At 39.4% G+C, this 22515-nt stretch overlaps 1 protein-coding gene across 1 annotated transcript in view; it reads right to left on the bottom strand.

Annotated features, from left to right (window-relative positions):
• Window positions 1–329: 329 nt before the first annotated feature.
• nampt2 (nicotinamide phosphoribosyltransferase 2) overlaps window positions 330–22515 on the bottom strand; it is a 53405-nt gene continuing 31219 nt past the window's right edge. Inside the window, 6 exon segments of the mRNA XM_060835858.1 lie at window positions 330–631; window positions 1032–1074; window positions 1711–1836; window positions 4875–5015; window positions 5104–5272; window positions 14955–15085. Of these exon segments, the coding sequence (XP_060691841.1) occupies window positions 330–631; window positions 1032–1074; window positions 1711–1836; window positions 4875–5015; window positions 5104–5272; window positions 14955–15085 (912 nt within the window).

Below are 22515 nucleotides of genomic sequence, written 5' to 3'. Positions count from 1 at the left end.
TTCCCAGGTCTTCCAGCTGCTGCTCATGCTTCTGCAGGATGATAGAGATTGGGGCCAGCTTCTCTTCTATCTGTTTCCCCAACATCTCGCAAGATTTCACGAGCTCATTCACCAGGGCCCGGAAAGTAATCAACTGTGAGGAACCTGCAGGCTGGGCTGCAGACCTGGCCTCGGATGCTCCTCCACCCTTTTTCGGCATCTCTGGACGGCTGGAAACGCAGGTAAGTTAACTTTTAGAAGTTTCTTGGGACTCCTAGATCTTCCTAGATTGCCGCCATTTTGGATCTCCCATTAACATTTAACCATTACAAAGCTATATTATCAAAACGTCATTGAAAACATGTTCCATGTTTTAAGTTCTTCCAGAATATTTTTACTGATGAAATTTTCGAACTTGGTTTCTTCTTTTGAATATTAAACTGTAGACTGCTTGTTTTAGCCATTGTTTTTTCAGCAGCTGATAGTACTTTAACCAATGTTTCCAAATGACTGTACAGTTTTGTATTTTGCTCTAATGTTATGAATTGCATTTTAATCAACTTCCATGTAGCAACTGTACATTTGGGTTGGGGGTACGACAACTCATTAACTTGCAGCTTTGCATTTGATTGCACCTCTTCAAGTATGTATTAGAATCATGGAGTCATAGAAATGTACAGCATGGAAACAGACCCTTTGGTCCAACTTGTCCATGCCGACCAGATATCCCAACCCAGTCTTATCACATTTGCCAACACTTGGCCCATATCCCTCTAAACCCTTCCTATTCATATACCCATCCAGATGCCTTTTCAATGTTGTAATTGTACCAGCCTCCACTACTTCCTCTGGCAATGCATTCCGTACACACACCGCCTCAGTGTGAAAAAAGTTGTCCCTTAGGTCCCTTTTAAATCTTTTCCCTCACACCCTTAACCTCTGACCTCTAGTTCTGGACTTCCCCTACCCCAGGGAAAAGGGGTGTTTATCTTTTCCACACCTCTCATGATTTTATAAACCTCTATAAGGTTACCCCTTAGCCTCCACGTATTCTTGGAGAATATTTCCATTCTCAAAAACAGCAACCATGAGATCCTAAAGACAAGTAAAAGATTTACTGAGAAACAGAAGAGACTAAAGTGAGAAATGTATTTCTTCTCCAAGAAATAGAGTTCAGAGTTCAGTTAGTCTGGAGTTGGATGCACTACTTACTTTGAACACTGAACCATGAGACGTATATATACTACTGCTAATTTTAAACTTCCAGTATTAGTTTATTTACATACTATGATGTGTCTGTGTACACAAAAGGTAATACATAGCAAAAATATTTATCATTTTCAGGTGGCACTATCTTTTAAAATTTAGGGAAAATGTCTCTCTTGGGTGTGTCTACAGTTGTGTGGAGTACCCCAAATAACAACATTTGAAACTCACTCCTACATAAGGTTAAACTTTGTGTATATTGTGATGACCCGGAATAACAACTCTTTCAGTTTTCAAGAACATTTGATCAGATTTCAGCCATCAAAACAGATAATTAGTTTAATCGAAAACTTGCTCCCAAATTTTCCCATGAAAGAGTTGCAGCTATTAATCTCAATTTGTTATCTCAGTGGTATTTAAAGCTTTTCCTTTCTCTCCACTCTGCATACCCATCCCTTTCCCTTTGAGTAAAGCCACCGTTTCGACTCAAAGGATACAAGAACGAAAGTTATTAATTGCCCATACCTCCTCTGGATTCCCTTTCCCTTCTTGTATTGTTTCAATTGTTTGATCCGGATTTCTCCTCAGAGTTAGCTGCCCCCTCTTTGAATGTTTGATCCGATCAGTCACTGGCTGTTTATAGACATCCAGCTGATTATAAAACACACAAGGAGTTATGTGCTGAAACAAGGACAGGCATTGTGGATTGTCACTTTTGCAATGCATGCACTGAATTAAGGTGTCGTGTGCCTACCTATGAGCCAAATGGCTCAAGTCCAAGTTCTACCTGCTCCAGAGGTGTCTTGTAATATCTATAATAATTACAGAATATCTGCATACACTGAATTAGTGAAATATTTAAAACAATCACACTTTGTCATGCTTTAAAAACAGAAACATTCCCAAAAGCAAATATGATTCATGAAATAACAGTGGATGTTGAATGAATATTCTAATTGCATGTGCAGATAAAGTCGCCTAACTCCTCCGACCTAAACAGTGTGGAATCTTTAAAGCACATCCAGGAGAGTTTTCTGTGCCAGTACGTGGATAGTCCACCTTGAGATGCGGCTGTGCTATATCTAATCTTTAGGAATGAAATCAGGAAGTAGTTGCCATTTCAATGGGTGAGCATTTTGGGAATAGTGACTGTAACTGTGTAGGTTTCAAAGTCATTGTGGAAAAGGACAGTGCAGTTGTCAAGTGTCGAAATTGGGGAAGGCTAATTTCAATTTCGTTAGACAGTGGTAAACATAGAATGAGAGCAGTTATTTGCAGGTACATCTATATCTGGAAAGTGGGAGTCTTTTAAAAGTATTATAGTGAGAAGTCAGGATCAGCGTGTTCCTCTAAGAAGGGTAAAGGCAGCAAGTCAAAGAAACTCTGGCAAGAAAGCATATGTTCAAAAGTATAAAGGGTGTAGAAATTTTCTTAAAAGGAAATCAGCAGGACAAAGAGGGGTCACAAATTCTTTGTGGCAGGTGGGATCAAGAAAAACCTAAGGCTTTTTAAAAGTTTATTAAGAGTAAGAGGATTACCAGGATTATCATAGACCAAACAGACAACTTGTATGTGGAGTCAGTGGAAATGGGTGAAGTCTTCAGCAAATATTTCTCATCTTTATTCACAAAGACCAAAGATATTGGAGCCAGGGATATCGGTTGGAACAGTGAGGTTCCAGAAGACCTTAGATTTAATAAGGAGGAGGTATTAGATGTATTAAATAGGCATGCGGGTGCATTAATCTCCAGGCCCTGATGAGATGTATCTTAGGCTGCTATGGAGGCATGGGAGGAGATTACTGTGGCCCTGGTGTATATATTTAATCATTTGTTGGCTATTGATGAAGTGCCAGATGACTGCAGGATAACTAATGTAGTTCCTTTGTTCAATAAGAGCAGCAGTGATAGGACAGGTAATGGGAAACCAGTTCGATTGACATCAGTGTACGGAAATTGTTGCAACAAATTCTGAAGGACAATCAATTTTGGAAAGGCAGAAATTAATCAGGGATAGTCAGCACAAATTTGTTTCAATGAGATTCTTTTTAACTAATTTAGTTCAGTTTTTTGAAAAAAATGATAAAGGTAGTGCAGTTGATGTGATTTATTGGACTTCAGTCGGGCCTTTGAAAAAGTCTCATATGAAGGCTGGTTGAGAAGGTAAGAGCTTACAGGAGTTGAGGCAAGTTGGCAAATTGGATCCAAAACTGACTTACAAATAGGAAGTTGGGCAGCTGTTGCTTATGCCCAGTTCTTGTTGAAAATGCGTTTTACAGCGGTTTCATCTTTGCTTTTCATTTTGAAGAAGGCCTTAAAACAAACACTCAGCTAGCATTCTAAGAAGGTGAATGTGGATTTCTTTTTTCACATCGTTCAGACAGCTTTCCTGCTCCTGGCGCTTCTACTCATGAAAAGCAAACGTTAAAAGAAAAATTGGAGCTCCCATTTTACAAGTGTTCAGATACACCAAACCAATGATAATAGCCAATTAGACAACTTGACCTCATTAACTGAAGTATAGAGCATAAGAGCAGGAACTGCATAAATTATTAGTTCATAGAGTACTATTTGCAGCTTCAACCACTGCACTCGCAGAAGGATGTGATTTTATGAGAGGATATAGATATTTGCAAGTAGGTTTCCAGGACTGGAGAATTCTGGTTATAAAAAGAGATTGGAGAGGTTAGGGCTGTTTTCTTTGGAACAGATAAGATTGGGGTGACCTAATTTAAGTATATAAAATTATAAAAGATTTTAGGAAGAGTGATAAACCTTACTTCTTTTGGTTGAGGAGGCCATAACCAGAAGCATAAATTTAGAGAAGGCGGTCAGAGGGGTTCAAGGGGATTATTTTTCACACAGAGTGGTGATAACCTGGACCTATAGTTCCTGGAAAGGCAGAAACCCTCAATGTTTGAAAAGGTACACGGATATTCACTTGAAACGCTGTAATGTACAAGGCTACAGTGGAAAAGTGGGATTAAGCTGGATGGCCACTTGTCGAACAGCATAGGTATGATGATTCTGAGTCTATTCAAATAGAAGGCTCTATTCAATGCAGTTAAAATATGTTCAAAAACAAGTATATTTTAATGTAACTATAGAGCAAAAGTTGCAGGTTTTTAATAATCTCTAAATCAGAAAACAGATATGCTGTTTCAAACCTTTAAGGTCAATTTAAAGCACCCACTTTGCAATAGCAATGACTGGTTGCGTATTCTGAAGGTCCAAATGGAATACCCAAAGTTTGCATGTCATTTAAGAAAGGTTGTTGAAAGGGAACACATCCTGCTTTCAAGATCCTTCCCAACTGGAAATGCATAATTAGCATTCACTTGCACACTGCTCACAACTTGCTGACTATAAAATGAAATGGTTGAACAATCAGAAGCAGAGGCAGTGTGCGCCCAATTTCCAGTCTGCATTGCATAGCCTTGCAAAATGACGCAGACGCCTCTATATATTTCAAAATACTGGTGAATTGGAAAGCTATAACTATGAAAAAGCAATCAAAACTTGATGAAATATTTTATAGCTATTGATATGACACATGTGAATTCCATGGGACAACTCAAATGTACCAGTTTGCTGATATTTCCTTGTAATACCCATCCAAATACTCAATTTCTTTTCCCGTTCTATCAACTCTATTATGCATAACTCAAACCAGTAAGCACTTGTTTTTACCCCTTTTCCATTCTGTTCAACATAACTACACTTGAAAGAACAAGTTAGTGGATCTCTGTTCAGCTTCTGTAGAAGAGCCATACAACAACCAAAAACAATGTTTTCTGTACTCCAGTATTCATTTTTAAGAGCTGTTAGGATCTGGAAGATAAAATAAAAATCCAGATTTCAAAGTGAACATCTGTAATTTACGACACCAATAAAAAAAAAGGAAAAAGAATCCGTGTACATTTTCTATTGAGAGTAGATTTATAGCAGCTCCTTGAAAGACTTGGATGAAAGATGGTAGTAGCCTGTAGCCCTGACAGTTCAAGGTACTTCCAAAAACTTCTGCCAGTATTCTCAGGACCTGCATGTATGAGAAGATATGCATTGCTTTTTTTGTTGTTGAATAAACTCTTAAGACATCATTTTAAAAAAAATGTCATGGTCTGTATTAAAATATGTATCACGTCTGCTAGATCACCACTAAGCCTCATAAACATTAATGAATTCAATAATTTAGCCATGGCAAAAGTATGCTTTGTATTGTTTACAAGGTTTTACACATGCATTTTGATAATGATCCATATTAAGTTCTTTGTAAATAATACTGATCTACATAAATAAACCAAGAGTCAGGCAAATAATCCCTGTCTACATTACTTAAAGAATTTCCTTATCAAAATTCTGGTCAATTGATCACTTCTTGCATAAAAATAGCATGTTATGTGGGACTGTGCCATATTTAGATGCTTGAGTTCAAATTCATCCCAGGATAAAAAATAAATCTTATCATTCTGACAACAACCTGAATTTATATTTAAAAAGCATTGCTGTGCTTTTGTCATTTTTGGCAAAGTTGACTTTATGGCTATCCCTAAAGGGACTGGAGAGTTATCCATTTTGAGATGACTGGAATCATGTATGTGCCAGACCAAAGAATAAAGCAAGTTTGCTTTTCTCAAGTACAAGTGAGCCAGTTGCATGTTATCAATGACAATGATCCAACAGTTAACTGACTTTATAATTCCAAATATTTTTTGAAAATGAATTTTAAAGTCTGAAATTATCCTTGTAGGGGTTGATATAATATTCTGCAGAGTATTAGTCCTCCAGTTTACAAATTCTGTAACTTAAACACAACACCACCAACCAAGGCTGAGTAGTCTAATTCCAATTTCAATGAGGTTTGTCTAAAGTTATTAATTAACTTGTAAAATATTTCTGTAGTGATTTATTTGAGAAACAGTTTGAGAGGGCTACTTTGGGAGCATAACTTGTCCTTATTTTTAAATTTTATTACCTAGCAAGGTAGGCAATTGTAGCTCAAGGTTTCTGTTAGCACTTCCTGGATTGGAGATTCTTTTAAGCCTAGAGGGAGAGGTTTATTTGTTTCAGTTTTACTTTGCTTTGGCTAGTACTGTGCTCATGAGAAGAGGAGAGTATAATAAAACTAAATTACATTAGAGTAAGGAGTTTGTGATAGTCCCAGTTGGAAAGTGTTGGGATAAAACCCTAAAGAGGGCTTTATTGAGTTTGTTTAAACTCAGTTGGATGATGGTCTCAGGAATACGTCCATCAGAGGTTACAGTCCAGGAGTTTGAATCAGCATTTCCTTCAATCTATCGAGGTGATAGAGAAAGGAGTTGCATTGGGAGTACTACATAGGCATTGCTATTGGATGCTACACAAGGGATGTTGATTTTTAAAAATCTTATAATGGAATGTTCTGGGATTATACTTTGTGTGTTTAAAAGTCTTTGAATTTGTACAATAAGCAAATAGATTAATTCATTCTATTTTATTTTATTTTTGCTTTATAAACTTGTTTTACTGTTAAATCAAAATCTGCAATATTGTGTGTTCCTGTCTCAGTGAGAAACCACCTTGTAAAAATTAAACCAAAACAAACATAATCTAGCAAGCCAGATTTCAGACTGGGATCTGAGTTGTCCAGTAATAACATCAGCTGGGATCATAATCCTGTCATATCCTGTTAAAACTATACACTTTCCTAGAGCTTCAGTCCCATCAAAATCCTGTCAGGTTGTACTAGTGATGAGAAGGTGCCAGTGTTGGACTGGGATGGACAAAGTTAAAAATCACACAACACCAAGTCGTAGTCCAACAGATTTATTTGGGGGTACTAGCTTCGGGAGCGCTGCTCCTTCGTCAGGTAGCTAGTAGCACAGGATCATCAGACACAGAATTTAGAGCACAAGATCATTGTATCATGCAACTGATACGATATATTGAACAAACCTAGACTGCTATTAAGTCTTTCATCTTTTAGAATCAATCGCACATTTTGATTTATTAGTATCTAAATCTTAGAATTCCCGAGATAACTTAAGGTTTTATTTAAAAAGGTGACATCGCAGCTCAGACCATGCATTAAAGGTGTGTGGTTAGAGTCTGTCTGTGTTCCAATCTTGAGTCAGAGTGGTTCTATTTCCAAAGTAGGAATTTATAAAATGTCACATGGATTGATTGCCGACAGATTGTGTGCTTTTTGAGCAAAATAGAATGTATCTGCAAATACAATTCTGCAAATGCAAATTTACGTCATAGACTTATATATATGTGTGCATGCATGTGAGGGAGAGAGACAATGTGGGAGATAGTGTGAGTGCATGTGTGTGTGCGCACGTGCATGCTTGGTAGAGTGTGTGAGTGTGACAGAGTATAAGCCTGTGAGAGGGTGTATGCTTGGATGTGAGTGTGGGGGTCTGTGTGTGTGTCTGAGAGAGCATGTGTATGAGAGAGGGTCTGCGTGAGTGTGAGTATGTAAGGGTGTGTGTATGCATGCTTATGTGTGAGGGTGTGTGAGAGAGTGTATTGTGTAGTCGGGTCACCTGTAATGTGACATGAACCCCAGGTCCTGGTTGAGGCCATCCTCATGGGTGTCGAAGTGGGCTATCAGCCTCTGCTTAGCCACTTTGCATTGTTGCATATCCTGAAGTCCGCCTTGAAGAACGGTCACCCGAATATCCAAGGCTGAATATCTCTAACCGCTGAAGTAGCATTTCCCGACAGGGATGGAACATCCCTGTTTGGCAATTGCTGATGGTATCCATTCATCCATTGTCATTGCGTTTGCTTTGTCTTGCCAATTTACCATGCCTCGGGGCATCCTTGCCTCCAGCGTATGAGATAGACACCATTGGCTGAGTCATATGAGAAGCTGTGCATACATGATGGATGGTGTCACACGCGTAACGGTGGTATCCATGTTGACACTCTGACACGCTTTGCAGTGGTTGCTATGACAGGGTTCTAAGGTGTCGTGGTCAATGCTGTCCTGAAAGCTGGGCAATTTGCTGCGAACAATGGTCTGTTTAAGGTTTGCCGGTTGTTTAAAAGGTGAGAAGTGGATGCATAGGAAAGGTCTTGACGAGGTGCTCATCCTCATCGATAGTGTGTTGCAGGCTGTGAAGAACATGTGCTATTAATTCTGTGTTTTATGATCCTGCCCACTAGCTACCCGATGAAGGAGCAGTGCTCTGAAAACTCGTGCTTCCGAATAAACCTTTTGGACTATAACCCGGTGTTGTGTGATTTTTAACAGTTGTACTAAGATTTTCCTACATTCATACTCCATCACCCTTACAATAAAGGCCAACATTCTATGTCTTCTTAATTATTTGCTGTATCCTCACACTAATATTTTGTATTTCATGCATGAGGACGCTCCAATCCTTCTGTAATGCTGCACTCAGCATGCATTGATTGCTTTTTCTTTCATTTTGTTACAGATTGTTACACCTTCAGAGAATACTCACAAATACGTCAAATGCAAGTTTTATTTTGTAAAACTACTGTTCAGGCTGCTCATAGCTGAAACACCGCAAAATGGCTGAAAGTGGATGTCAGTTGACTTAAAATGGTGAAGGAAGAGTTTTAGCTGAAACAGCAGCTTCAATAGTCTGCTGTTTGAAGCTAAAGTACAAACAAGAGCAATTGTAATCTTCATGGAGGAAGCATATCCAAGGTTACAAGATCAAGATAACACACAATGGCTCTTGTGAAATACACACAATGAACTCTGGTTAAACTGAAGCAGATGTAGCTGCTTGTATCGATATGGTTTGATAAGGTACATCCTTGAGAAATGTTGATAGAAACTCCTTTTCAAGTTGATCCAAAATTTGATATTTAGCATGGGATAGAAAGAAAGAGACTGACCTAATTACTTCAGAACTTCAGGTATACAAGCACTAAGTGATTTCCTGTGGATATTCAGTCGAAGACAGCTAGAAAAGGACCTTTCTTATGAGCAGAAATTATTGCAGTAGCCTAAAGTCTGGAGAGTAACTGAATACAATGCATTGTGAAGGCCCAAGGGTAATGAATAAGGTTAATCATCATGAAATCATAAGATGAGCTAAAGATGAACTAGCAAATGACTAACCTGATTGGATGTTTTTGTAATCAATTAATAATACAATTGGTTTGTATCAGCCAAAGGCAGTCTAAAAGTAAATCTATAACAAGTGTATATTTTCATTTGTTCAGTGGAGAAGCCCCTCGCGTGCACAGAGATTTTCTCCCCATCGATGCACAACAATAAACACTTCGATGCTGGAAGTGAACCTGGGTGTCAAGTGATTGATTTCGTCATTCTGACCCAAGACTATATTCACATTTATAAATTAACAACCTGTGTTTGGAGTCAAAAGATATAGCTGAGATTTTAAATAAGTGCTTTGCAGCTGTATTCACTGTAGAGAAGGAAATCAGGGCGAGGGACTGTGATATATTTGAATTAATTAACACTGAGGGCGAGGAGAGATTAGTATTTTAGCAGACTTGAAAATGGTTACACCCCCAGGTCCACACAAGATGTATCCAGGCTGCTGTGGGAGGCAAGGGAGAAGATTGCAGGGACCCTGTCATTAATTTTCAAATCTTCTCTGACCAAAGGAGGAGTGCCAGAGGACTGGAGGACAACTAATGCACTACTGTTATTCAAGAAAGACAATAGGGATATATCAGGAAACTGCAAGCCAATAATTGACTGCAGCAGCTGTGGTAGGGAAACTATTGGAAAAATTCTGATGCACTCCCATTTGGACAGACAAGGACTAATCCAGGAAAGTCAGCGTGGTTTTGGCAAGGGGAGATTACGTCTAACAAATTTGACTGAATTTTCTGAGGAGGTGACAAAATGTGTAGGTCAGGGGAATGCAGTTGATGTAGTCTACATCTTTTTGAAAACTGATTAAGAAGCTAACAGTCCAAGAAATCCAGGGCGATTTGGTAAATTGGATGCAAAATGGGTTTAGTGATGGGAAGCAGAGGGTGATGATCAAATCTTGTTTTTGTGACTGGACGCCTGTGTCCAGAGGCATACCACTGAGTTCAGTGCTGGGTCTCTTGTGGTTTGTTGTTTACATTAATGATTCAGATGTGAATGTAGGATGTATGTTGAATAAGTTTGCAGATGACACAAAAATTAGTGGTGTGATAAACAGCAAGGAAGAAAACCTTAGACTCCATGATAGTATAGAAGGGCGGGTCAGATGAACTGAACAATGGCAAATAGAATATAATCCTGAAAAGTATGAGGTGATGCATTTTGGGATGACTAATAAAACAAGGGAGCACATGTTGAATGGTCAGACCCAAAATAATACATAGCACCACCTGTGCTTGGCCAAGGATTCTTGAAGGAAGCACCACAATAGACAAGGTGGTTGAGAAGGCATTTGGAATAGCTGCCTTTATTAATCAAGAGATTAAATACAGAGCACAAAAGTTATATGGAGCTGTATGTACCATTAGTTAGGCTACAGCTGGATTACTGCTGTGTGCAGTTCTGGTCAGCTCACTACCGAAAGGATATGATTGCCTCAAGAGAGTTCAGCAGAGATTCACCAGGATGTTGGCAGGGCTTTACCGATTTAGATATGAAGGGAGACTTAAATAGTTTGGGATTGTTCTCCTTAAATAGAGAAGGCTAAGGTGGTGTGTACAAAGTTGTGAGGAGCATGGAAAGAGTAGAATCATTTCCCATAGTAGAGGGGTTAATAAGTAGGGGCCACAGTTTTAAGTTAAGGGCCAGAAAGATTAGAGGGGACTTAAGGAAATAATTTTCACCAAGAGGGTTGTAGATATCTGAAGCTAAAACAGTGATAAAAATAGGAACCTTTAAGACAATAAATAACTATTTCAATGAACATATGAAATATCACATAGAATAGCTAGTAGCCATGCTGAGAAATGGTATTACAACAGATGATGTTTGATGATTGACATTGACATGATTGGTCAAGGGGCCTCTTCCTGTGATTAGAAACACTATGAACATCAGGTGAAAGCAAACCATGTGAGTGATACCCATCCTCCTCCATGGTGCAATGGCAGCAGGGTGTACTTCTAAAAAACTTTTTGCAGCAACTTGCCAAGATTCTGTTTGAAAACACTTTCAAAACCTGTGACCTCGAGAATATTGGAAAACAAGCCTAATCAGTATATTCCCCTACAAGTCAGATGTAATCATGACTTGGAACTATACCAATGTTCTTTACTTGCATTAGGTCAAAACCCTGGAACTCCCTTGGAATTCAAGATGGCAACTCTTGAACCACATTCTCAAAGGCAATTAGGAATGGGCAATAAATGCAGGTCTTGTCAGCAATGCCCAACGTTCATAAACAAGTATTTATAAAAAAAAACACATTTAGAGGTCTTGCTTAGTAATCACATGTTCTTCTCATTTCCTTGTCCTGAAAGCTTGAATAAAGCCTCTGCCTGAACAGACTGAATTATGTCCGTCACCACTCTCCTACTCCTTCATTAAAATAACAAACTCATTGGTCTGGGTGTTTTGATGGTGGGGTTTCCCACCCTGCTGCATAAACATTCAACAGGGAATGTCTTTCTGTCTCACAGCATATAGGAAGCATTAATTGTCAGGAGACAGGATTTCCATCAACAATTAACAGGGAGTCTCACTGCTGCCAGCCAATCAGACTGGAATAGTACTTGGCAGGCATGACAAGCAGTCCCCAGATCCAAAGCCCCAGAGTCCAGGACCAGCTAAGTGCAAGTGGCCTCAAGATGGGATTGGAAAGTGAAGCCAGAGGAGGTGGGAGGGAGAGATGAGTTTCTTGTTGGAGGGAACAGAGGTGAAAGGAGAATCATGGAGGGGGCGGGGCAGAGGTCGAGAAATGTGAAAAGGAGGCTGGTGAGGGAGGCACCCGCACCCTTTCCCAACCAAAGAATAAACAGGGTGAGTTGTTCCATTTCTCCACCAACCCTAAACTCTTTGTGATAGCCTCAAAAGCGAGTGCAGCAGGAAGCAGCCCATTAATGCCCAGTAATTGCCCTTCGAAAGGCCTCAATTGGGGTCAGGGTGGGTGGGTTGGCCGAGGCTACGTCCATCCTATCATAAAATTGTGGTAAGGTGAGGTCTGGGGAACAGCAGAAGGGAGGGTTTTAGCGGCTTTCCCCTACAATTCTCCATTTACCTCTGTTCCCTCCAACAAGAAACTCACCTCTCCCTCCCCACCTCCTCTGGCCTCACTTTCCAATCCCACCTTGAGGCCACTTGCATTTAGCTGGTCCTGGACTCTGGGGCTTTGGATCTGGGGACTGCTTGTAGTGCTAGCCCAGTCCTATTCCAGAGGTCTCAGAGCATGCAGCTGCTGGGCAATCTGATTAGCTGGCAGATCTCTGTGGTGAGCCGATAAACCTGTTAGATTTTGACCATTAGTGTGACTTCTATATCAATAATAAAGTTAAAAATCACACGACACCATGTTATAGTCCAACAGGTTTAAATGGAAGCACTAGCTTTCAGAACATTCTCCCTTCATTAGGTAGTTCCACCCTGATGAAAGAGCAGGTTCTAAAAGCTAGTGCTTCCAATTAAACCTGTTGGACTATAACCTGGTGCTGTGTGATTTTTAACTTTGTTCACCCCAGTCCAACACTGGCATCTCCAAATCATATCAATAATAGGCTGGCATTACAGACTCACGAGGCACATTATCAACTTTTTTTTCAAATTTCAAGTAAGAATGTGTGGAACTGGAAAGCAAATGTACCAGGGTTAAGTGACTTGAGACACTCTAATTTATTCATTGGAGAGAGTTTATAAAACTGCTAAATAAATTAACTTTAATTTTTGTGGAGCTGGAAGGAATAGTAGATACCCTCTCCTATGTCCATGAAATGTCTTCTGGGTCAAAGCTGCTGACTTAGAAAATGGCTTCCCTCTTAAGAGCTTGACCTGCCACCCAACACAATAACAGTATGAGCCAATATCTTATCAGCAAACAGTAGCATCTGATTGAAGATTTGTAGCTCGGGTATCCGTTGTTGTGGTTCTGCTCGCCGAGCTGGAAGTTTTTGCTGCAAACGTTTCGTTCCCTGGCTAGGGAACATCATCAGTGCTGTTGGAGCCTCGTGTGAAGCGCTGCTTTGATGTTTCTTCCCGTATTTATATTGGTTTGTTCTTGCCGCTTCCGGGTGTCAGTTTCAGCTGCAGTGATTTGTATGTGGGGGCCAGGTCGATGTGTCTGTTGATGGACGTTCTTGCCGTTTCCGGGTGTCAGTTTCAGCTGTAGTGGTTTGTATATGGTGTCCAGGTCAATGTGTCTGTTGATGGAGTTTGGGGATGAATGCCATGCTTCTAGGAATTCCTAGAAGCATGGCATTCATCCCCAAACTCCATCAACAGACACATTGACCTGGACACCATATACAAACCACTACAGCTGAAACTGACACCCGGAAACGGCAAGAACGTCCATCAACAGACACATCGACCTGGACCCCACATACAAATCACTGCAGCTGAAACTGACACCCGGATGCGGCAAGAACAAACCAATATAAATACCGGAAGAAACATCAAAGCAGCGCTTCACACGAGGCTGCAACAGCACTGATGATGTTCCCTAGCCAGGGAACGAAACGTTTGCAGCAAAAACTTCCAGCTCGGCGAGCAGAACCACAACAGACAGTAGCAGTTTACTATCAGCAATTGCATGAGGTCCAAACCCCAAAATGTACATCAGTATCCCATATAGAGGGTCTATTAAATGAATGAACAGGAAATATATTTTTGACCAGCAACCGATTCAGGAAAGTACATTCATCATGGCAACAAGAAAACACATCAAATTAATGAAGGAACCTTTAATATGCACCAAAGCACTCAGTTACCATCTTATTAACCACTTAGCACCAATCTGCACTTTCAGAGCAGCACTGTTAAATTATATGCTCAAATCCTTGATGGAGTTGACCCTACAATTTTGTCACTCAAAAGCAAGTTTGCTACCAGCTGAGCCTCATTCAAGATTTGTACTAATTTCAAGATTAAATGACAATTTACAGCAATTGAATTTTAAGACATCAGACACTTCTCAGCAAAATCCTACAGAGATAATTTGTAGAACAACTTTCACTTTAAAAGGCTAATGCAATCTTGCATTCAGTATTACATTTAGTGGGACAGCCAATTACAAATGTTCCCTATATTATGGCAATTTGTAATGAATAACTATTATGCACCAGATGTAACTTCTGACAATAATACTGTAAAATACACTTTAAAAACAAACCTAACTCAGTTATTGATCTATTTATTAAAATCACAATTCCTTTTTTAGCTGAGAGGTATGAAAACAACAAGTTTCAATTGTTATTGGAATCTAGCATCTTGAGAAGAATCACTGACACCACAATCAACACAGGATATAAATAAAACAACGACCTAACTAGGCACATCAATGTATTAATTGCAGTGATCTGTAAAGTATAATAAAATGCATTAAAAAGATTACCAGTTACACCTGCATTTTGTAATGAATACATGGAATTAATTCTAAAAAAATCATACTTTACTACATTAAAGCAATATAAAAATAGTTCATGAAAACAAAATCATAACTGTCAAATAACATATACACATGCAAGTTAATGAATGTTTTCTGAAATAGGAACAAAACTATGTTCATGGAATTAAATCAGATTGCAAGCACTTGGTTACAATTTTATTTTGCATCAAAGCTTACTGCAGATTCATCACTTCATATTACAAAACTTCAGATCCTGCTGGACGATCTGCTCTTGGAAGCTCATTACCTGAGTTTTGCAGCTGGGATTGGAAATCCAGCCATTTTGCATTTGTAAAACTGCTGAGCCATCAAAAGTCCTGCAACTGTGTCTGTGTTTTGCAAACTTGCCAAGTGGGCTGCACCTCTGAGTGCTGTAGACTGTCAGGAAAGTTAAACAGAAAATCAGAAATAAAAATAACAAAGAATTAGAGGTGGCACAAAGAATCAACATTTCTAATATTGCTTGTATAAACCCTTACTGCAATTAGAATTATGATTCAATTAGAGTCATAAAGTTGATTTTCAATTTCCACCCGGAGCTGGGTTGCTTATTTAAATATTCCAATAAGATTAAAACCTTCACATTCAACCTGTTTGCAAGATACTGTAGAATGTAATCATAAAATCGATATAGCACAAAAGGAGCCCGTTAAGGCTGTTGTGCTATCTCTGCAACAGGAGATCAGTAACTCCCAGGTTTCAACCCTTTCCCTCGTGACCAGGATTTTCTTTTCTCTTCAGGTCCTTTTTCAGTTCCCTTTGGAAAGTCTACTTGAACTTGCCTCCACGACTCTCAGATGATGCATTCCCGATGCTAAACGCTGACTGTATGAATGTTTTTCCTCATGTCACAATTGCTTCTTTTACCTAGCAGCCTCTGTTTCCATTGGTTAAAGGATTGAGAAACAGCCTCCCTATCCACACTGTCCATATCCCTCATAGCTTTAGTACATTATTAAATCTCCTCTCAGCCTTCTCTTCTGTAAGGAGACAAATCTAAGCTTGCATCTGAAGTTTCTCAGTCTCAATGAGGACCATTCTCATTAACGTTTCCTGCACCATCTTGAATATATCATTCCTAATATGCAGTGCACAGAATTGGATGCACTGGGTAGAATTTCTTGCATTAGCAAGAAAGTTAGGAAAAGATAGCAAAAAATTGAAATTCAGATTCTTGATACAGAGGAAAAAGAATTCTGATTTTCACTGCTAATTTTGAATCTTGCTACTGAGTGGTAACTACCTTATTTCCAGGCATTTGTTCCTCATAAATAACTAATATCACCTCTTCTATTCAGCTCCAAGTGGCCATTGACGCTGCCAATTCTCATCATGGAAGTCAGAGCAGTTGCCTGGTGGCAGCAACTCAGCACTTCTATCTCTGGGCCTTCAGAAACTCACCACCATTTCCCTTCATGCTCTATGGACACAGTTCCTTCCATGTCCACACAAGTTAGCATTGCCAAATTGCCAACCTCAGAGAAAATGGAGACTGCAGATGCTGGAGATCTGCCAACCTCACCACATTTTCATGGCTGCTTACGGACTAACTCATGCACTTTAGCCCTTCAGGATTTCATTTTGGAACCCAAGAACACTTATAACTTATATCCTGAGGGAATGCTCAAGTTAAAGGGGGTAATTCAAGGTAGAAGAGTGGGATTTCATAGAGCATTTGGGGGAATCTGCAGGAGGAGTTCTCACAAGTGACAATCATTCTGGCCTCTACATGGAGAGAGTGTATGACCAAAACAGCATGGTAATTTGCAAAGCCATGAACTCTGAGAGTATGTTGAGGACAAACTAACCATGATGTAAATGGAATAAATGGCAAGTGGGATGGGAAAAGGGTCAATGGGAACCCAGGAGCAGCAACTCAAAAGAGAATACGAAGGTGAGGAGATCAGCCTGTACCTCAGGTGGAGCATGCAAGTCACTCACATAGCTAAAACCTCACTGTCTTTTATTCAACTTCAACTCTGTAATAACAAGAGAAAATAGCTGCCACTATATGTAGAGAAGACAATGTAAATCACAGATTATCTTTGGAGATGGATTGTAATCCTTTGAAATATGTGACCCTGTTGGGTAAACCTATTACTATGTAGCCATTGATTCAATCATGCCACCCATCTGATATTAAATTGTAATTCATCAGCAATTCATCTATCTGCAACAATGAACATAGAAAATTATGACCTCAAGCAATCATGGCTATTAAAGAAATTGCATTCCTTATCATGTCAAATAAATAAATATAATCAGATGTTATCTTAAAAGCTGTCTTCCTGGTGACCTTGGTGCTCAGGTGAAAACTGTGTAGAAAGAGGGAGCAATTGCAACGTTATCAGCAAGCCCAGTAGGAAGAGCAACCTCCACTAAATGCTGTATAACCTCCAGAGAAAAAGGCAGCAGGTGAAGCTCCCCAGGGGAGGCAGAGGGGAATAAACAGATGCCTCATATACTGACTTTGCTGTAATTTTCTGCAGTAGAGTCTGTGCTTAGAATGAATGACTGGTCATCCCATCCTGTGGCTATCAAGGTTACAACTTCCTTTCATTTTTATGCGAACAGCTTGATCAAAGGAGCAACTGAGGACCTGCGTGACATTTCCAAATCCTTAATTCCTAAGCCATCAAAGATGTCACCGATGCCATTTTCTACAGATTGTACCAGTTTATATCCTTCTCTTGTGAGGATTCTCCAACATTGCCACAATCCTCTAGAGGTTGGGCACTAAAGACTGCATCCATGTTGCTTTGAGAGCATCCTTGCACTGATCTATAGCATTCTTTAACAGAAAATGGGGATGGGGTAGGTAAAAAGCATTCACATGTTTGATCATTCATTATCACATTCAATGGTGGAACAGGTTGAACAGGCTGATTGGGAAAATCGGCATTTCCGGCATAATCCCTTCGTTGATTTTCCTGCTCCTTGGACGCTGCCTGACCTGTTGTGCTTTTTCAGCACCACACTCTCCACTCTAATCTCCAGCATCAGCAGTCCTCACTTTCACCTCACTGCCACATGAACGAGTTGATTGACCTGCTCCTGTTCCTATGTTCCTAAAATGCTTCCATTCTGCCAGTGTTCAGCCATGTGTGATCATCAATGCCAGATTTTGGAGGAGTTCACCAGATACTCTAGGTGTTGCCATATGTGTACATATTGGAGTACTCATAGGTTCCTGCTTCTTTCAAAGTTCCTCAGGCTATATTGGGATGGCTGCCGGCCAACAAGTGGCACCCTCTCCAAACATGGCTTATGATGTGACAAAACCCTTAAGGGGAAGATTTTTCAAGGCCATAGTGAAACAGACACCTAACCTCCGTAGAATGAATTTCAATACCCAGACTGCTCTGGGGGACTTTTGCAGTATATCCCAGAAATGGTGTGCTATGTCATTCCGGCACGTTGTGCTTTCATAACTCGAGTCAACAAAGTGAGATGTCCCAGTGCAGAGAAAATGAGGGTCTACGGCAATCTTCTGAGGATGAAAAATATAAGAATTAGAGTATGGGATGTGGAGACTATAATAGAGCTATGCGTTGTCAATCTCAAGAAGTCAGTCAGAGCCCATTGAAACCTGGATCCAGGATGAATGTGCTATATCTGGACTTCCTTTCATGGTGTAACCTTCTGATGGATACATGGCAAACAGCGTCTGGTCCATTCGAAGTACATGTGGACCTGGAGTTAAACTAAAGCATCAGTCAGAAAGATATATGAATGTTGTTCAGTGAAGTGTCTCCCACAACAGGCGGAAGGATGGGAACAATTCTGAGGGATCTTCTTCTCGTTCTTCCACTGTTAATTAACCTTCAGTGTTTCTGAGTTCACTGGCACTGCTGCATTGCCCTGAAATACTCAAGCATCCTGTCGGTCAGCATTTAACGTGAGAGAGGAAGTGCTTTCTGCAGCTCCTCTCAGCACATCACCTCACTGAGAGAGAATAGAGATTTAAATTTCCCATTACATATCTGTGAGCCTTGAATGGCAGTGCACTCTCTTGAAAAGCCAATAGACAGAATGAAACTTTGCCTGCAGAGATGTGTGAAATCATCACTGATTCCATACTCTCACTCACAGGCTAGGTGGAAGTGTGGATCATTTGTTCTGCACTCATCCTACTATGATTCGTGCACATTGCTTTTAGCCTCTGTGTAGTTCACATTAAAGCACAAGCATGTATGAGGCTATTTGCAATTAAAGAGTTGGCTCCTTATGAGAGATGAGCAATGCTGGACCATGACAAGCACTCTAATCCTCAGGATATTTGGAGAGGCTGCTCAACTCTTTGACGGATGTAACTTCACCAGGTCCAACAGTGACAAAAACATTAAAGCAAACACTTGAAGAGTGTAAATGAACCAACATTACCCTGTTTCATCTTGTCATTGATGTCAAACACCTACGGATATAGTGATGGAATGCAGTGTAAGTATGCAGCATTCCTCCATTTATGATCTTCACCAACTGGAGTTCCTTCCTCACTATAGCTTTTTGAACTGGCTGAGTACCATCACTATCACCACCCTCTGCTGAATGATGAATGAATCTTCATTTTCACTACCACTCCTTTTCATACTTACTGGAGACTTTCTTTGGTGCCCCTCACTGACTAGGGATTCTCCCTCATTGTATTCCCTTTAAAGTACAACTCTGTGATAACTGGCTAACTTCTCTGAGTCCTTTGGAATTCATGCAATTCAACTCAGGTGAGCAGAGCATGGAGAGAACTCTTTGTAGCACTGCTTGTGGGCAAGGAGTAGAAATCAAAGAGTGAACAACCCATAGGCCTGTGCTCTCAGTAGCAGCTGCAGGTTTCATACCTATAGCTGCAGCCTATTCCTCTGCCAAGGCAAGTCAATCAATTAGAACAATGTCCTGAATGGGGATTCTGTCAAACAAATAGGCACATATTGTGAAATTAGAATCCACATTACAAGAAAATCCACGCACATGGTTTAGCCCTCAAAAGTCCATCTGTTGCTCATTGAATCCATCCCTGTAAAGATAGAAACCATAGAATCTTATTAAACAGAAAAAGCTTCTGTAAAGAGTTTCCAATTGAGTTCTAGATTCCCGTTTTCTCCCAATAAGCCTGTAAATTGCTTTTCTTCAAGAACATGTTTAATTGCCTTTTGAAAGTTAAGGTAGAAGCCAACTTCACTGTGCTTTCAGTTTGTGTTTTCCAGATCATAACAACCATGTAAATGAAGTTAAAAACACACAACACCAGGTTATAGTCCAACAGGTTTAATTGGAAGCACACTAGCTTTCGGAGTGCTGCTCCTTCATCCGGTGATAGCGGAGGACACTATCGCTTCCACAATCACCTGATGAAAGAGTGGGGTTCCAAAAGCTAGTGTGCTTCCAATTAAACCTGTTGGACTATAACCTGGTGTTGTGTGATTTTTAACTTTGTACACCCCAGCCCAACACCGGCTTCTCCAAATCCTGTATATGAAGATATTCCTGCTAATTTCTCCGCCTTGTCCTTCTGCCATTTTTTCAAATCAATTGTCTCTGATTATTGATCCACTTGTTTGAGGAAAGAGGGCAATTAAGAAACATCTTAATTAAGAACTTATAATTTTGGTTACCTTTATTAGGTCAACCCTTACTCTTCTGTGCTTTAAGGAGAACAATTCCAACATCTACTATCTCATCACGTAACTGAGCTTCCTCAGTGTTGTGGTTGTTAGACTTTACTTTTAAAATTTTTGAATTCGACCAAATACAATAGCAATTTAATAGTAATTATAGGCTGGAAATTACTATCAGGCATATTGACTAAAAAGTACTTAATGCAATTTTGTGGCATCCTTTCCATCTCGAGCTTTAGACAGGTATCGATCCATTTAAATTTCAGTGCTAAAATAGCAAAGCTTAGTCAGTGTTCACTTGTTAATATAACAACATGATTTCTAAATTTAGATTAGTTAAATTGTCCGTATAACTAATGCAGAAAGACAATTTAGCAAACAACACATTCTAATGTTCTTGGCTTTGAAATTGTTCCTGGAAAACCATATCAAAAATACACCGATGTATTCGCTGGCATTGAATTGAAAATGAAAGCTTAAGATCATAGAATCCCTACATTGTGAAACCAGACCATTTGGCCCATCAAGTCACCATCACCCCATGAAGAACATACTACGTGGCCCCACCCTCCCCACCCCCCTGCATTTCCCACAGCCAATCCATTTGCACATTTTTTTGGACTGTGGGAAGAAACTGGAGCAAACTCACACAGATGTGAGAGAATGTGCAAACCCCACACAGATAGTCACCCGAGAGTAGAATTGTACCATGGTCCCTGGTCCTGCAAGGCAGCAGTGCTAACCACTAAGCCACTGTGTTGATCCTGTTTTAGTAATTTTCTTAATCTCTACATTTTTAATTACACTTCATCCCAATTTTACATTTAGGGTGCTGTCTTGTGTCTCCACATATCAGCAAAGAAATTCAGAGATTAAGTGTCATGCTTGTCAAAATTTACTGGACCGGGAGATGTGAGGTTGACAACTCAAGAGGATATTGTAAAAAAATCTGGCAAGAAAACTAAGTCAACTCCTTTCTGCTCAAATTACAATTTTTTGTGGAAATATAGAATAATATGCATATGTATCACAAAATTGTAGTAATAATTCTATTTGTAAATACATTTACCCACATTATTTTGCAAAACTTGCATTCTGAAGGTTAAGTTTCACTTTATAGCTAATGTATTAAGCTTTTCAATCTGTGTTCTGTTATTTCACTGGTAGTTAAAAAAATAAAAAGTAGAGGATATTAAAATATACAAGACATAACTAACTGACTTTTGGATTCAGATTTCCCTGTTTTAAGATCAAAATCAAATACATATTAGCATGTATGATAGGTGAGGACTGGAGAAAACTTAAACATTTTCTTAGATGTTGACACTTCATTCAAGAAAAGCACATAGTCCACAAAATAAAGATAGATTTGCTTTTCAGAAATATGAGCTAGATAAATTATGCAAGAGTAACATAGCTTATGCTAATGAGGAAAGAAATTATATCCTAGAGTTGCAGACAGTATCTGATGTATAATGCTGGTGAACACACAGTTTGATGTCAAAATTCTGGGTGTAATCTGGGTAAGTAACTGCTGTACATTGAACTTTATGTATTGAAAAAACATTTTATCCTCATATACATAAATATAACAAAAACTGTTTTTAGTCTACAGAACGAAACCTTATAATATTGATTAAAATCATGTAGAAGATGCTGTAGGTACATTCTTATTAAGACATTTATTTAAATAGGTCGAATTTAGTGTTCAGAGCATATGTTTTAGAGGAACACTGTTAACGTATACAATTTGGACAGACAGCAATTCATTAAATACAAAGGAATTTCTCTGCCACCTTCAATGATTTATGCACCCTATGTTCTACTGTTCCTAAACCATTAGAATTGTGTGTTGTATTTTATATTGCTTCTTCTTGTTCTTGCTACTAAATGTATCACTTTACACTTTTCTGTATTAAATTTCAGGTGCCATGGGTTTACCCATCCAACCTAAGTCCACCCACAGTTTATAATAGTCAAGTTTTATATTATGTGTGAACTGCAAATCCTATCACTGAAACAGCCTTACATCTGTGGACTTCAATGTTGAATACCAGATTGTCATGTGACACTTTACCAAACATTATGTTTGGAGGTGAGGTTGTTTATTCTGAAGCAAGGATGTCAAATGTGAATTGGACAATTATGAGTGCATGAGGCACAACCGGACTGAGGTAGACTGGGAAATTACTTAAA

This window comes from Hemiscyllium ocellatum, chromosome 14, assembly GCF_020745735.1.
Source record: "Hemiscyllium ocellatum isolate sHemOce1 chromosome 14, sHemOce1.pat.X.cur, whole genome shotgun sequence".
Taxonomy (NCBI): Eukaryota; Metazoa; Chordata; class Chondrichthyes; order Orectolobiformes; family Hemiscylliidae; genus Hemiscyllium; species Hemiscyllium ocellatum.
Note: the sequence above shows the minus strand (reverse complement) of the source record. Positions and strands in the feature narration are given on the sequence as shown.